The 15,206-nt window shown below is 37.0% G+C and overlaps 1 protein-coding gene across 1 annotated transcript in view; it reads right to left on the bottom strand.

Annotated features, from left to right (window-relative positions):
• Positions 1-7,400, bottom strand: part of RADX (RPA1 related single stranded DNA binding protein, X-linked) — a 62,047-nt gene extending 54,647 nt beyond the window's left edge. Inside the window, exon 1 of the mRNA XM_068533364.1 lies at positions 6,689-7,400. Within this exon, the coding sequence (XP_068389465.1) occupies positions 6,689-7,316 (628 nt within the window). The 5' untranslated portion in view covers positions 7,317-7,400. The remainder of the gene's footprint in view (positions 1-6,688) is intronic.
• Positions 7,401-15,206: the final 7,806 nt, after the last annotated feature.

Genomic DNA, 15,206 nt, shown 5'->3' with positions numbered 1-15,206 from the left:
ATTTCCCTCCAGATTCTCCCAATACATTACTAGCCCAGGATCACAGATCCTAATATTTGATGTGACATAATTAAGTGATTTCCTTTTAAATATGGTCAAACAAATTGCAGATCACCTCTGAATTATCTAGAAGGTATGTGGAACACTCTTCATCAATGAAGGCACATACACCTCCTTTACCAGCCAGAATAAATTCAAGAGCTACATGGTTTTGTAAAACCACAGTTGTAAGAGCCACTGTTTCTGCTACAATTGAGTCCAGACAGTTAGCCATGATCAGACATGTGCCTGATTAACATTTTCCCAGATTGGGTAAAAACCAAAAAAAACAAAAACAAAAACAAAACAAAACAAAACAAAAAAAAACCTCGTTAACTTCATAGAATATACATATCTCTGAAATCTAAAAAAAAATTACAGGTTATACATAGACAATGAGGAATCTGTGTAAATTCATAGAAATAAGTGGGTTCATTATCAAAAGAAAGAATGAAAATAATAATAAACTACATATTCAATATAAAAAGTTAGTAAGCAATGCAATAGTGTTTCTCAAACTCTGTGGTCCCAGGACCCCTTTACTGTCTTAAAAATTACTGAAGACCTCAAAAAGCTTTTGTTTATGTGGGTAATATTTATCATATTTACCATATTATAAAGTAAAACTAAGAAATTAAAATATTCATTAATTCCTTTAAAACAATAATAAACCTGTTAATGTATACTAAAAAGGTATATTTTTGAAAAATGACTATATTTTCCAAAACCAAAAATGTAGTGGGAAGAGTGGCATTGTTTTACATTTTTGCAAATCTCTTCAGTGTCTACCTTAGTAGAAGACAACTGGATAAATCATATTTTCTTTGGCATTTATTCAGTCTGTTTCAATGTCACATGACATGTACCCTCTGGAAAACTCCACTCTACTTCTGAGAGAATGAGAGTAAAAAAAGATAAATAAAGCCTTAATACTATTATTATGAAAATACTTTTAACATTGCGAATCCCCTGAAAAAATCTTGGGGAAACACCTAGGAGTCCTTGGACCGTACAGTGAAAACCACTGCAAAAGAATAAATCTAAGGAATATAGAAAGGAATAAAGATTAAAAACTGAAACTAATGAATTAGAAAACAGTATAACTGGCAAATCCAATTCCCTAGAAAAATTAATAAAAAGGTAAAACTTTAATAAGTGCAATCCTGAAGAAAGCAAACAAAAAAATGTTTGGAATGTGATCAACCATAAACATAGAGAAAATCATTTTAAAGATTACTATATATAATTATATATCACTAAACGTGAAAATATCAGTGAAATAGATAATCTTCTAGAAAAATATGAATTACCAATATTGTTGCCCTGAGGAACAGAAGAACACTGGAACAGGTCAATAACCATGCAAGAAAATGAAAAAGTTCACAAATAATGACCTCCCCAAATTGCACCAGGTTTATATGGTTTTTAACAATTTTCAAAGAATAGCTCTTTCTCTTAACTATAAGTTGTTCTAGAGCACAATAAAATATAGAAATTATACCAATTCATTTTATAAACTTAGATAAATCCTGAAAAATTATGACAGAAATAGTACAAAAGAGAAAACTATAAACCCAAAACATTGACGATGGCAAAAATCCTAAATCAAATACTTTCAAATCCAATGTAGCAGTATGCCAAATTACATCATGATCAAGTAGAGTCCTAAACCTCTTGTCTTGTTCAGGAGGAGAATATTATAAATTCTAAATAATCCTGGAGATTGACATAAAATGTAAGTTCAAATGATTTTGTTAAAACATTAAAGAGAATAAAAATATATTACTTCTAAAGCACTAGAAGAAAAAGAAATTTTAATCCTGTGAAAGCAAAAAAAAATAGTAAAAAAAAAATAAAGCATGGCATATAGTAAACAAAGTAGGACTGCAAGAACAGGTACAATCATTAATTATATTAAATTTAATTGGATTAAATTCATCTCTTGAAAGAAAACGAATTGGTTTGGGTCAAAAAGCAAAATCTTGGCTATAGAAAGAAACCTAAAACAAAATGGAAATAAAGTGATGAACAAAGATACATACACTAGGCTAGTGGTTATCAAAGTGTGGCCTTTGTACCAGCAGCATCAATGTGTTAGAAATGTAAACTCTAGGGCAGATGTACTGAATCAGAAACTGGTGATGGGGCGCAGCAATCTGAATTTTAAAACACTTTTGAGGTGATATGGATGCCCAGTCATGTTTGAGAATCATTGCCCTAAATGCTAACTAAAAGACAGTGGAAGTGGTAAACAGTACTATCAAAATATACAAAATATAATTCAAGGCAAAAAGGGACTAAGAGGGACTTCCCTGGCGGTCCAGCGGTTAAAACTCTGGGCTTCCAAGGCAGGGGGCGCGTATTCCATTCCTGGTCGGGGAACTAAGATGCCCCATGTAGTGCTGTGCGGCCAAAAAAAAAAGGGGACTAAGAGATAAATTCTATATTGATAGAGTAAAATCCACCATGATATTAACAAGTTATGAAACTTTACAGCAACATCTAAATCGAAAACTTAGATGTTGAGAAATGAACAAAACCACCATCATAAAGAGAAGCCAATATTCCTCTCAAAGAAATGGGCAAATAAAATAGATTTTAAAATAAGGATAAGGAATATTTTAATTTAAAAACTTCATATAATAAGGAACTTCATGTCTAATAAGTAAGCTTTTTCTAAACTTTTGGGGGTAAAGAGGAACTCAAATTTAAAATCAGAAAATATGAGTAAGGAGTAATAATGAAATTTCTATACTTCAAAACCTGGGGGATACAGCCAAAGCAGTACTCATGGGAAATTTCAGAACTGTTAAAGCTTTTGGAAGAAATAAACAAGGAAATAAATGAACCAAGCATTGGACTCAAGAAGGTAGAACGCCCCCCCCCCGCCAAAAAAAGAACAAAGGAAGGAAAAAGAATTAAAGAGGACAGCAAAAATAAAGTAGAAACATCTCCCCGATACAGACTTCTTAATTAGTAAAGCTAAAAGTCTTTTCTTATTTTTGAATACCAAGAAAGTAGACAAACCTCTGGCAAGGCTGACCATAAAAAAGGGTGAAGACACAAACATTAGGAACGCATCAGGGGATGTAACTGACAAGACAGAGATTTAAAAATGTAGACTACTATGTACAACTTTGAGATCTAGGTGACATGAGATTTCCTAGCGAAATATCAACTCTCAATAATGCACTCAAAGCATTATTGGTTTTACCACTTTTTAAAAAAACTGAAAAGGAATCATTCGCCCAACTCCCAATCCCGGCCCAAGGTCCCAGGTTCAAATCGTTTTAGGGGTAAATTCTACCACACTTTCAATGAACACATGATTTCTGTAAGTACAGAAAAACAGGTAACTCATCCTACTAGGCTAATATTAATTAACCTGATATCAAAATCGAACTGAACTAGTACTCTCCTAAAAAATAACAAAACTTATGGACCAAATTCACTTGAATATACAGATATAACAATAACAAGCATGACCATGTAGAAACAAAAGCGGTTCAACATTAGAAAATCCAGGAATGTAATTTATTTCATTCATTCCTTTATTCAATGAACCTGTATTGGAGGCCTACTATGTTCCAGACATTGTTTGGGTATAGGAGAAACAGCCCACAGCAGTGAGGAAAAAAAAAGAGTGCTTGCCCTCCTGGATCTTACAAACTAGTGGGAGGAGGAAAAAAAGAAAATAATTTCAGTGTGTTACCAATTCTATGAAGGGCATTTGCACGGTGATGTAATAACAATAAATGCGGAAGGAATGCATATTTTAGAGAGCCCTTTTCTAATATATTTTATATATCTGAGTTGAAACCTGAGGATGGGAAGGAACTTTCCAGAAAGAGGAAAAAGCCAGGAGCAAAGTACCTGAGGGCAGGACAGAGCTTGGAGGTTTAAAGATTTAAAAGGTGGCTGGCGTGGCCGAAACAAAATGGTGGAGGAGAGCGGTTAGAGAGGCGCGTAACGGCCCCTTTCTTGTAGGGCAGGTCCCCGCAAAGTGCGGCCCTCAGGCCAAATCCAGGCTGCTGCCCGGTTTTGTTAATAAAGTTCTAGTTTTAACACAACCAAACCCATGCAATTACATATTTTCTGTGGCTGCTTTCCACAAACAATGGCAAAGTTTCATAGCTACAGCAGAGACCATAGGTCTCGCAAAGACAAAAAGATTTACTATCAGGCTCTTTACAGACAGTTTGCCAACCGCCGTAGGGCCACGTGGACCCGGGTAGGAGGTCTAGATTTTCTTGCAGTGCGGAGCTACTGGAAGGATTTAGACAGGAGAGTGGCACAGTCTAACTTCCTTTTTATTTTATTTTATGTTTTTGGCCGCGCCCTCGGCTTGCGGGATCTTAGTTCCCCCACTAAGGATCGAACCCTGGCCGCCGGCACTGGAAGCGTGGAGTCCTAACTCGGACTGCCAGGGAATTCCCCTAACTTCCCTTTTAAACCGCTGCCTCTGAGATCGTATTGGTACCTTTAGAATAGGGTATTGAACGAGGAGAGGGAGCCTTTTGGGGTTCTTGAAATGCTCTATATCTTGATCTAGGAGGGTGGTTACACAGATATATATATAGATAGCTGTATTTTTAAGGCTCTTCTATTTTACTGTGTACACACTATACCTAACAGAAAAGTTTTAAAAGCACAAAATCGCACCACAAAACTAAGAGGAACGGAGTGGGAGAAAATAATTTGCAAAATACGGCAGACAAAACTTAATACCCATTAGCAAAGAAATCCTACAAATTAATCAGAAAAAGTCAAAAGATATAATTAAAAATAACAGTACAGGGAAATGGGCACTGTCGTACATATGTTGGTGGTAATGTAAATTAGCACAACCTTTTAAGAAGCTGCTTTGTCAATATCCATTTAATTAAAAAAGTCAAATACTCTTTAACCCAGCAATTTCCGTTCTAGGAAGCCAACCATTCAACAGAAATACTTGCACATAGTGAACAAACACAGGTATATCCTAATGATGTTCAGCACTGGATCTAAAACTGAAAAACCAATAACTGCCTAAAATTATAAATTACCCATTAACGTGGGCATGGTTATATAAATCAGGGTACATCCATACTATGGAAAAGTGTATAAAAAGATGTACGTTAAAGATGTTTGAGAGAAGGGGAAATAACAAATCATGCAATGTAATATAATTCATTTTTCCCCATTTTAAGAGGAAAGTTGAAGGCATACGAGGAGGCAAAACGGGTCTCTTACTCCACCCAAGCATTTTATTATTAAAAATTTCAAACATACAGCAAACCTGAAAAGAACACCAATATACCCACTTCTATATTTTGTCATCAACACTTTACTGTACTTGGGTCTTACACTTTTAATACAATATACTTTTAAATATAAAGTTTGGATTTTTTAGCACATGGACATTGCCTTTTGTAATAAAAATATGGTTTCAATAATGAATAGATATTACTTTCACAATCAGAAAAATGAAATATATTTTTACAAATTATTATTCCCCTCAATTCTTCTAGAGCACGAATTTTTCATTTGTACATTCAATTCTAAAAATAAAAATGACCAACAGAGTACTAATGCACTACTGCCTTATTCCATGCTTGAGATAAAAAATCATTCCATTATTTCATCCCTGAAATGAATATCTTGTTTTTAAAGTTTAAGTTATTTAATCATCCTTAGCTACACATTTCTACAGCCATCTTCTTTTCCTTATAACTGGATATTACTTTAATTGCATATTTTCGTCCCAGATATCTTTTCACTTTCAAGTCTGTTGCTGTTACACGTCATAATAAGATTATCTACGATCTAGCATTATCACTGCAATGTTTAAAAAAAAAACCTGAAAAGCAGTAAATGTAAAAATTTATCTTTCTCGCTCCACTACTTTCGCCTTATATTTTTTGCACTTTATTTCTTCCCCATTCCACACACGTACATGCCTATAGTACTATCATTCCCCTTATTCCGTCTCTTACAGATAAAAACATATTTTAGAGCATTTGCTGATGACGGACGAGCTAGCATTATCAGGTTAACTTCCTACTTCTGAAACAGAAGAACTGAACTTCTCAGGTTAGTATTGTTCGTGGTAAGTAATAAGAAACATAAAAATGAGAATTCCAAGCTTTCCCACAAAATCACACATTCAAAAAACAACATTTACATAACTGCCACACTCAAAGGTATAGAAAATGGCGTTTCATTAAATGTGAATTAAGGAATAAATCACGGAACATCCTTTTTTGAACGAAAGTTAAAACAGGCAAAACCACAAATATTTACAACCTTTACGCCGAATTCAAATCTATACACTTTCCAACCAACACAGAAAGTACTACTTCCACGACTGGAATGGGACTAAAACTAAGATGAATTCCCCTGTAGTCAAACGCATAACGAAAACATGAGGAATACTGACTGCAACATCACTACTTTCGTCAGATTAAATTTAAGATGTATTCGGACACTTCCTGACTGGCCACTTTTACAATCAGAGCAAGACGCGAGCTGGAACCCCATCACCCATCAAAGCTTGTCTCTTACCACTCCCGGCTTATAATTAACAATACCAAAGCACCTTCGTTTCCTTTCCCATTAAAGCAAGCTCCCGAAAACTTTAACCCCTCCGTCGTTCCCTCCAATTACTTACTGTTAAAATTGTACTCCTCAGGTTCCTTGTTGCTTAACCAGATATCTCCATATGGATCTTCGTTATTCCACAGGGCCAGGTAATGGCTCTTTCCGCCTCTTAACGGCCTCTCCGGGATTTCCCGGTGCGCTCTATTTCTGAAGGGAATTTCTAAAGAAATGGAGTCCAGGGACTCCCCACAGTGGACGTTATCTATGCACAGGATCCCCTGGCCTAATCTTTTCTCGTTGTAAACACATGAGACTCTGGAAATTTTCACTTCTATGCCAACTTTGAGAATATTTTTATACACGAGAAAATTCAGGCTGGGGTCCAGGTAGCACTTCTCACGGAACACCCCGTCCGAGATCGTCACATCATAGCAATAAAGCGGAGGTTTAGATTCCATGTCGCGTGCCTCACCCTCTAACAGGTACCTCTGGACGGCCAAAACAGCGACAGGCACAACCTCCGACGGGGTGATCCACTGGAGAGGTGAGTCCGTTGCTTGCTCAAGGACCTTTTGGATCCAGGACCTGCGCCTTCGGATCACACCTCTCTGGACCCCAGCCTCATTTCTCTCAGGGTTCGGCAGATCGAGCCCAGCATGTGACGGGCCTTCCTGCGGCTCACCTAACTGACCAGACATTGCGGGGTGACCGCGTACCCTCTTCGCTCCCAAAAGCTAACTTTTCTCGTCAGAGCCTGAGAGAAACCGCGCGCTCGCGCGACGGCCGCTACTCTGACAGGACTGACCGGTAAAGCTCCGCCCAGTCGAGACGCTATGAAGCCTTTACGTGAGCGTGCGTCAGCTCTCTGGCTCCGCCCCTCGCTCAGCGCGCTTCCGTCTCTCAGGCACCGTTACTAGTCAGTCACTCCCGGGGTTAGGTACCGGGTCGTCTAACTTAGTGGCCGCCCATTTGCCAGGATAGGAGAAGCGGGAAAACCGTTGGTCGCCATGGTTTCCAAAACAAAGTAGCAAGAGGGAGGGGGAGGAGCCCTCGTGGCTCTTCTGGAAAGGAGGGTGCAGAGAGGCAAGAAAAGAGAACGTGGCTGGAAGCGGGAGGCAAGAAGTCATAGCTCAGGAGTTCCGGGCTTTTGGCCTTGGGCCAGCCACAGAAGGTAAATTAGAGTTTGATATACGTGAATGTGATAATATGGGTCTCCTGTAGTATGAACAAAACTAGACAATGTATGCACAGCCTTCAGGACAGTTCCTAGCACAAAAAGTCCTCCATAAACATTAGTTGTTATGTTATTAGCATTCGCATAATTGTAGTGGCTCCCTGAGTGCAGGGTGGGTGAATTCGTGATTAAGTGCAAATGAAGCCAGAAAATTATAGAACTGGCTTGGTGGAGAGCTGCCTTTAGGTTACACTTCTTAAAATATACTTATGTTTTATACAATACCTGGCTTAACATACAGGTAGGATATAGAATTTCAGAAGCTGCATTTCTAAACTACAAGGATTGTATATGGAATGAATGTAATGTGAAAAAGCTGGTAAGAATAGTCAGAATTAAAAATAAAACATTTATTCCATGTACCCAGATGTGCCAGTATACACAGAACATAGTAATTGTCCTAAGAATACTTTTCAAAGATAGAAACAGGCATGTTTTGATTATATTAATCTCCCTTGGCTGTCTATTTCATCATTCATTATTCACTATTCATGAAGTCCCTACCATGAGGCAGGCACTGTTCTAGGCCATTATGGATAACAGTAGTCAGGCTCCTTTACTCAAGCTTCTTCTCACTGCCATTATTAATATTTAACTAATTCACTAATTCTACATGTATTTCTTGAGTGTCTGCTCTAGGCCTGGTACACTCTTGCTTTGGAGACCAAAAAACATGTTAAGGGGAAAGGGAGGGGAGGGGGCAGGAGTTAATATTTTATATACAATATGATTAGGGAAGAGTTCTCTATTAAGAGATTGAATAGAGCAGAGATCTGCAGGAAGTGAGGGAGTGTGTGGACTTCTTGGGAAAGGACACTTAAATCAGAGGGAACAGTAAGAATAGATTCCGTGAGACAGAAGCATGCTTGATATTTTAAAGGAAATGCAAAAAGCCAGTTGACTGGAGTGGAGAGGTGAGAGGAGGAGTGGTAGGAGATAAAGTCAGAGAGGTAGAAGGGCCTTGTAGGCTTTGCTCTGTTTTGAGCAGAAGAGTGACCTAACACTTCAGCTTGAGCCCCACTTCCTTCATGAAGCCTCCCATAATCAATTTATTCTAGAATGATCTTTCTCTTATCTGTATCACCTTGTATGTATCACTCATTTAACATTTATCATTTAATACCTTGTAATTAAAAACAAAACTTTTAATGTATGTAGCTCATCTCCCTAAGTTACGGTTTCTCAACCTGGACACTGTTGACATTTAGGGTCAGAAAATTATTTGTTGTGAGAATGTCTTGTGCACTGGAGGATGTTTAGAAACATTCCTGGACGCTACCCACTAGATACCTGTAGCACTACTCTTCCCTCCCAGTTGTAACAACCAAAAATATCTCTAGACATCGACAAATGTCCCCTGGGGGGCAAAATCACCCCTTGTTAGGAGCCACTAATTTAACTAGACTGTAAGCCTTTTGAGAGTAGAAATTGATTTTTTCTTTATTGTTTCCTATAGTTCTTTCACTCTTGCTACAAGTAAAAGGCATTCAAATATTTTAAATAAATGAAACGTAATTCCCACTGCCTCTCCACCAAAGGGAATATATATGTGTGCCTCTCTGTAAACAAATATAATAAACAAAAATCCAAACTTACAAAGCACAAAATAAGTAAGCTCCCCGAGTGTAGGTACTTTGTTATGTTCGCTGCTGCATCTCCAGTGCAAAAATCAGTATTCTAGCAGATAGCAGGTGCTCAATAGTAATTGTTGAATGAATAAATGAAATTATGGGTTTTTATTGGATTTACTGCAGGAGTCATTAAATATCAGCTATCTCTGTTGTTTATCCAAGAAGAACTGATTTTAAATCTTTCAAATCCGTTCCATCAGCACCCCGTAAACTATATACTCAGTGGAATTTATACATAATAGTATTGTATCATCATATTCTGAGTCTATCTAATTCATAAAAGATGAATATTGGCAATGGTGCTCAATAGTTGAATAATTACTGGAATTGGGAAGAAATAGCACCCATGTTTGTTTTTACAATACCACACACAATAAAGATATACACTAACTATGAGAACATAGTTGAAGTCTTTTGTATTGTTCTACTGACAATCTGCTGATAGTGCATCTCCCCGAGAATTAAGGTGTCTACTTGAATAGTTATCACACCTATGTATGAATGTTCTCTGAAGGCATTATAAGCACCTGTTTTGGGATTAATTACTCAATAATAGAATAAGTAAGAGAAATGACTTTTAGAGCCAATAATAGGTATCATTTAGGTTATTGATTTTTTCTCTCCCCTGAGATCTGGACAATGTTATAGTGCCCTCCAGAGCTTAAAATGGTAAAAGCAGGCGCTACACTACTTTTATTTCATGAAACGGTGATGTTCTGAGATATTCAAAACACTTTAAATACAACATGAAATTTATTTTGGCAGTCCATTAAATTTGGTGCAGATTATCTGCCACATCGATTTTCCTCATCTTTAAAATTGGACTAATGAAAGTATTCACAGTAGTTGAAAAATTAAGTTAGTTCATATAGATAAAGTGCTTAAAACGGTGTTTGGCACATACTAAGAGTTCAGTAAATGCTAGCAATTGTTATTATTATTCTAAAAAGAAGATACAGGCATAACATAAGATCATAGAATGCTAGAACTACAGGGAGCCATTATATACCCACTAACTAGTTCAGTGTTCTTCATAGTGTGGGTGGTGAGGCGTTAATGAGGTCATGAAGTCAATTTATTGGGTTACAACCAGCAACTAAAAATATGAAAAAGTTTAGAACAGAAAATGTCAGAGTACCTCACACATAGTAATGGTAAGGATTGCTTCATACAATTTTTATTTTAGATTTGTTGGTATGTATATGTGTATACTGCATCATGATGTAAAATGTTTTTCTTACTATAGATTGTGACCGGAAAATTTTAAAAAACGACTGCTATAATTCAACCCTCTTTTACTACAGTGAAGGAACTGAGGCCCAGAAAACGGGACTCTTGTGACCAAGATCACACAGTGGTAAGTGACAGAGCATCAGAACTATTAGCCAAGACTCCTGCTTATTAAGCCAATGTCCTTTCCACGACATAAGGTTGCACAGATCCTGGATTATCCCCCTGATGTATCAGTTTTTTATTGAATAATCTTGTTTTGGTTATTTTTATTTGAATAATCTTGGTTGATCTTCTCATTCATTTAACTATTCTTTCATTTATTTGCCTTGGGTAAACAAATCAGCATCATTCCCTGGCCATGTGCATTGGGCATTGGAGGTACACTTGTGGGTTCATCAAATTCATAAGATTATAACAGTATGAGTAGAGATGTGGGGGAGTAGGAAAAACAAGTGTCATGACTAGTTGGTGCTAAAAGGATGTGGAGAGTTCAGATGCTATCTCAAAGAGTATTTAGGTAAGTTCTCCAAACATCACCACGGTAACAAAAGAGGGCCTCAGGGTGGCTGCCTGGCAGCCAGAGCACTACAGCCTCCAGCATAACGCTGCCCTTTTCCAATATCTTTCCCTTTTAATGCTGCTTTTGATGATTTTATTAACTAAATTACCTCTATATACAAGGATGTATCTGCACAGCTTATAATACTCCCTACCTCATTGGAATCAAAGATGTTCCTATGTTACCTTTCTATCAGATGGCAAATCTGTTTTGATTTACTTGTTGAATGTACTTAAACAGAGTCTCTAACACAGGCTCGCCATAACAATGGTTCCAGACTCCTTTTGCCCCTCAGTATCTCAAACAAATGTTCCTATTTGTCTGCATTCCTTTGCTTATCCTGAGCACATATTAGATGCACGATAAAGGATTGCTGCTGTCCTCCCTTCTCTTCTGTTCATTCAAATCCTACTATTTTCCATAAATATCTCAGTGTGTTAGCTTTTCTTCTGAGTCTCAATATTATATATCTGTAAGAGAGTTGGATTTTAGAATATGGATTTGATCATTTTCTTTTTTTAAAATATTTATTTATTTGGTTGCGCCAGCTGTTAGTTGCGGCTCGAAGGCTCCTTAGTTGCGGCAGGTGGGCTCCTTAGTTTTGGCATGTGAACTCTTAGTTGCGGCATGCATGTGGGATCTAGTTCCCTGACCAGGGATCAAACCCTGGCCCCCTGCATTGGGAGCGTGGAGTCATAACCACTGAGCCACGAGGGAAGTCCCGGATTTGATCATTTTCAATTTATTAGGTCTCCGTTTCTCTGATTATTAGATGAAGGGGGACTGACTGTAAACTCTCAGTATTCTGCAGATTAATTTATTCCCATTTGTCTTCATTGGTCATCCTAACATCATGTATCTAGCATGCTTTGATGTTTACATTCCTCCTCTCAAGAATTTGTTTGTTGAAATGTGTGGCTACAATTTGATGACATTTTGGAAATCCGAACACCAGTGTTTATGCTGGGTTGCCTTACATGAAATAGAGCTGGGTCAGAAAGTTGGTTCTCAGTAGGCTATTTATCTAAAGATGTTTGTGTTAGTTTATTATTAAAATAACAGCTTTATTGGAATATAATTCACAAAACACACAATTCATTCATTGAAACTGGAGAATTTGATTGCTTTTCGTATACTCAAAGTGTTGTACGTCTGTGGCCACAATCTAATTTTAGAACATTCTATCATGCCATAAAGGAGCTCTATACATATTAGCAGCTACCCCCAATTCCAACTCCCTGCCCCAGCCACCGGGAACCAGTTATCTACTTTCTGTCACTATGGATTTGCCTATTCTAGACATTTCATATGAATGGAAACATACATTGTGTCTGAGTACTTTCATTTAGCATAATGGTTTCAAGTTTCATCCATGTTGTAGTATACTTCATTTATTTTTTTGTTTGCTGAAAAGTATTTCATTTTATGGATATACCACATTATGTGCATCAGTTCATCAACTGATGGACATTTGGGTTGTGTTCACCTTTTGCTACTATGAATAAGGCTGCTATGATTTTAGTGTATGAGATTTTGTGTGGACATGTGTTTTCAAACCTCTGGTATAGATACCTAGGACTGAAATTGCTGGCTCATGTGGCAATTCTATGTTTAACTTTTTGAGGAACTGTCAAACTGTATTCCAAAGTGTTGTGTTATTTTATATTCCCACCAGCAACGTACAAGAGTTTCAATTTTTCTGCAACCTTGCCAACATTTGCTATTGTCCGTCTTTGTTTACCTTAGTTTATCTTAGTGGATGTGAAGTGATATCTCATTGTGGTATTGATTTGTATTTCTGTAATGACTAATGATTTTTAGCTTCTTTTCATTGTGCTTATTGGCCATTTTTGTATCTTCTTTGGAGGAATGTCAATTCAGATCCTTTGCCTATTTTTATTTTTTATATACTTAATAAAATTTTTTTTTTCTTTTTCCTTTGCCTATTTTTAAATTGAGTTGTCTCTTGATTATTGAGTCCTGAGGTCTTTATATATTTTGTATGTTCTAGATACAAGTCCCTTATCAGATATATGATTTACAAACATTTTCTTCGAAGATGTGGATTGTATCTTAATTTTCTTGAATGCGTCCTTTGAAGAATCTGCTTTTCCTTCTCCTCCTCCTTATTCATTTTACTCATCTTATTCTTTGCCATTTTCATCTTAGAATATTGAACCTGTTCATTTAAGGCATTATTATCATCTCTGATAGCTTCTCTTGAGTGATGTTCTACTGATCCTGGGACTCATAGAAAATGTGCTCCACTTCATCTGCAGTAAGGATAGCTTCAGCAGCAGCATTTAGGGATCCTTCCTTGGGAACTTCAAGAGGACAAAAGCAATTAAAGAAGGAATCATTATATACCCACTTGACTGGCAAAAATTAAAAAGCCTACGAATGCCAAGTGTTGTAAAGGATGTCAAGCAATAAACCACTGGTGGGAGTGTAAATTTGTTCAACTAGTTGTAAAGTTGAACATGCGCATACCATATGATCCATAAATTTTCCTTTGTATACACCCAAGACTAGTGTTTGTCAAAGGAGAAGATGGTATTAACATTTCGTGGGGGAATGATTTTTATTTGTACTGGGTGGTACCAAACAGTATAGGATGTTTAACATCTGGCCCTAACCCTCTGAATGCCAGTTGTACTCCCCAATCACTGTGACCATCAACACTTCCCAGATGAGAACCACTGGCCTAGAGAAACTTTAATAGCTGCACTAGTACATATGTAAAAGAATGTTCAGTAGCATTATTCATAGTAACTCCTAACTGGAAACAGCCCAAATATTTATAATAGGAGAATGAATAAATAAATTGTGGTGTAATCACACAATGGAATACCCTGATAACCTCATGATGCCAGCATACCAGCCCTCACTTGCTTATATCCAGGCTTTTTAATTTAAGAGTAAAATAATCTTTCTATCTTGTTTAGCCACTCTTTTTTTCCAGTCTAAAAAATATGGGTTTGAAAATTAATGTGACTTGGAAATGAGTCCTGGTCTTTGGTAAGGACCCCATTAAACAAATGTGGTATTGTAATGAGATTTTTTTTCCCCTTTAATCACTAGGTTGTTCCCTAAAATATATGAAATGTGTAGGACTTAGACATAATGCTGGCTGATGCAATTTCATTATGATATAGCATTCTGAATTTAGGTGCTGCTCTTATTTTTGAAATTAAAGTGTAAGTTGGCTTCTAGCTATACGATTTATAAGGTGGATTACTATGCCTTAACAAACCAGCCTTTGAATGTCTGGTCATTTTAGATGTAGTTAAGTTGTTCAGATCCTGGATATCTGGTGGTCCTCCATGTGCTTGGATAGCCTGGACCTTGAATGTTTTGCTAATTTTCATAAAAACCAGGACTTGGCTGGCTTCATAAGATAGAAGCCTTAATGGATTTCTCTCTTAAACAGCTTGGAAAAAATTCATATCACTAGTCTGTGCTGGTGCTGTTGTAACATCTGACACATGGTTAAGGTCATGCTGTTCCCTCTCTGACTAGACACAGTTTTCTGGAGGACCCAGTTTCTTTGGTGGTATCCCTAGGCTGTTGAAATTATTTCATGTACCCTTATCCTTTTTCAAAGTAGCCTATATTCTGGAGAATGATGAGAAATTGTAACTCATAATTTATCTTTGGTTGGGGATCTTTCACTTTCTTCCCTACCAGATCTCAGAAGACAGGCATCAGCAACAATATATGTATGTTCTTTACCTATAGTTTGCTCCTAGTTTAACTACTAGAAATGGAAAGCTAGCTTTTAATTAGACTAATACAAATTTGAATTCTCTTTCTCCTATTTACTAGTTGTTTGATCTTGACCAAGTTACCTAAACTCTCTAAACCTGATTCCTCCTTTTAAAAATGGGGTGGAGGGAATTCCCTGGCGGTCCAGTGGTTACAACTCCTCGCT

This window comes from Eschrichtius robustus, chromosome X (assembly GCF_028021215.1).
Source record: "Eschrichtius robustus isolate mEscRob2 chromosome X, mEscRob2.pri, whole genome shotgun sequence".
NCBI classification, from domain to species: domain Eukaryota; kingdom Metazoa; phylum Chordata; class Mammalia; order Artiodactyla; family Eschrichtiidae; genus Eschrichtius; species Eschrichtius robustus.
This window is presented reverse-complemented; position numbering and strand designations above follow the sequence as displayed.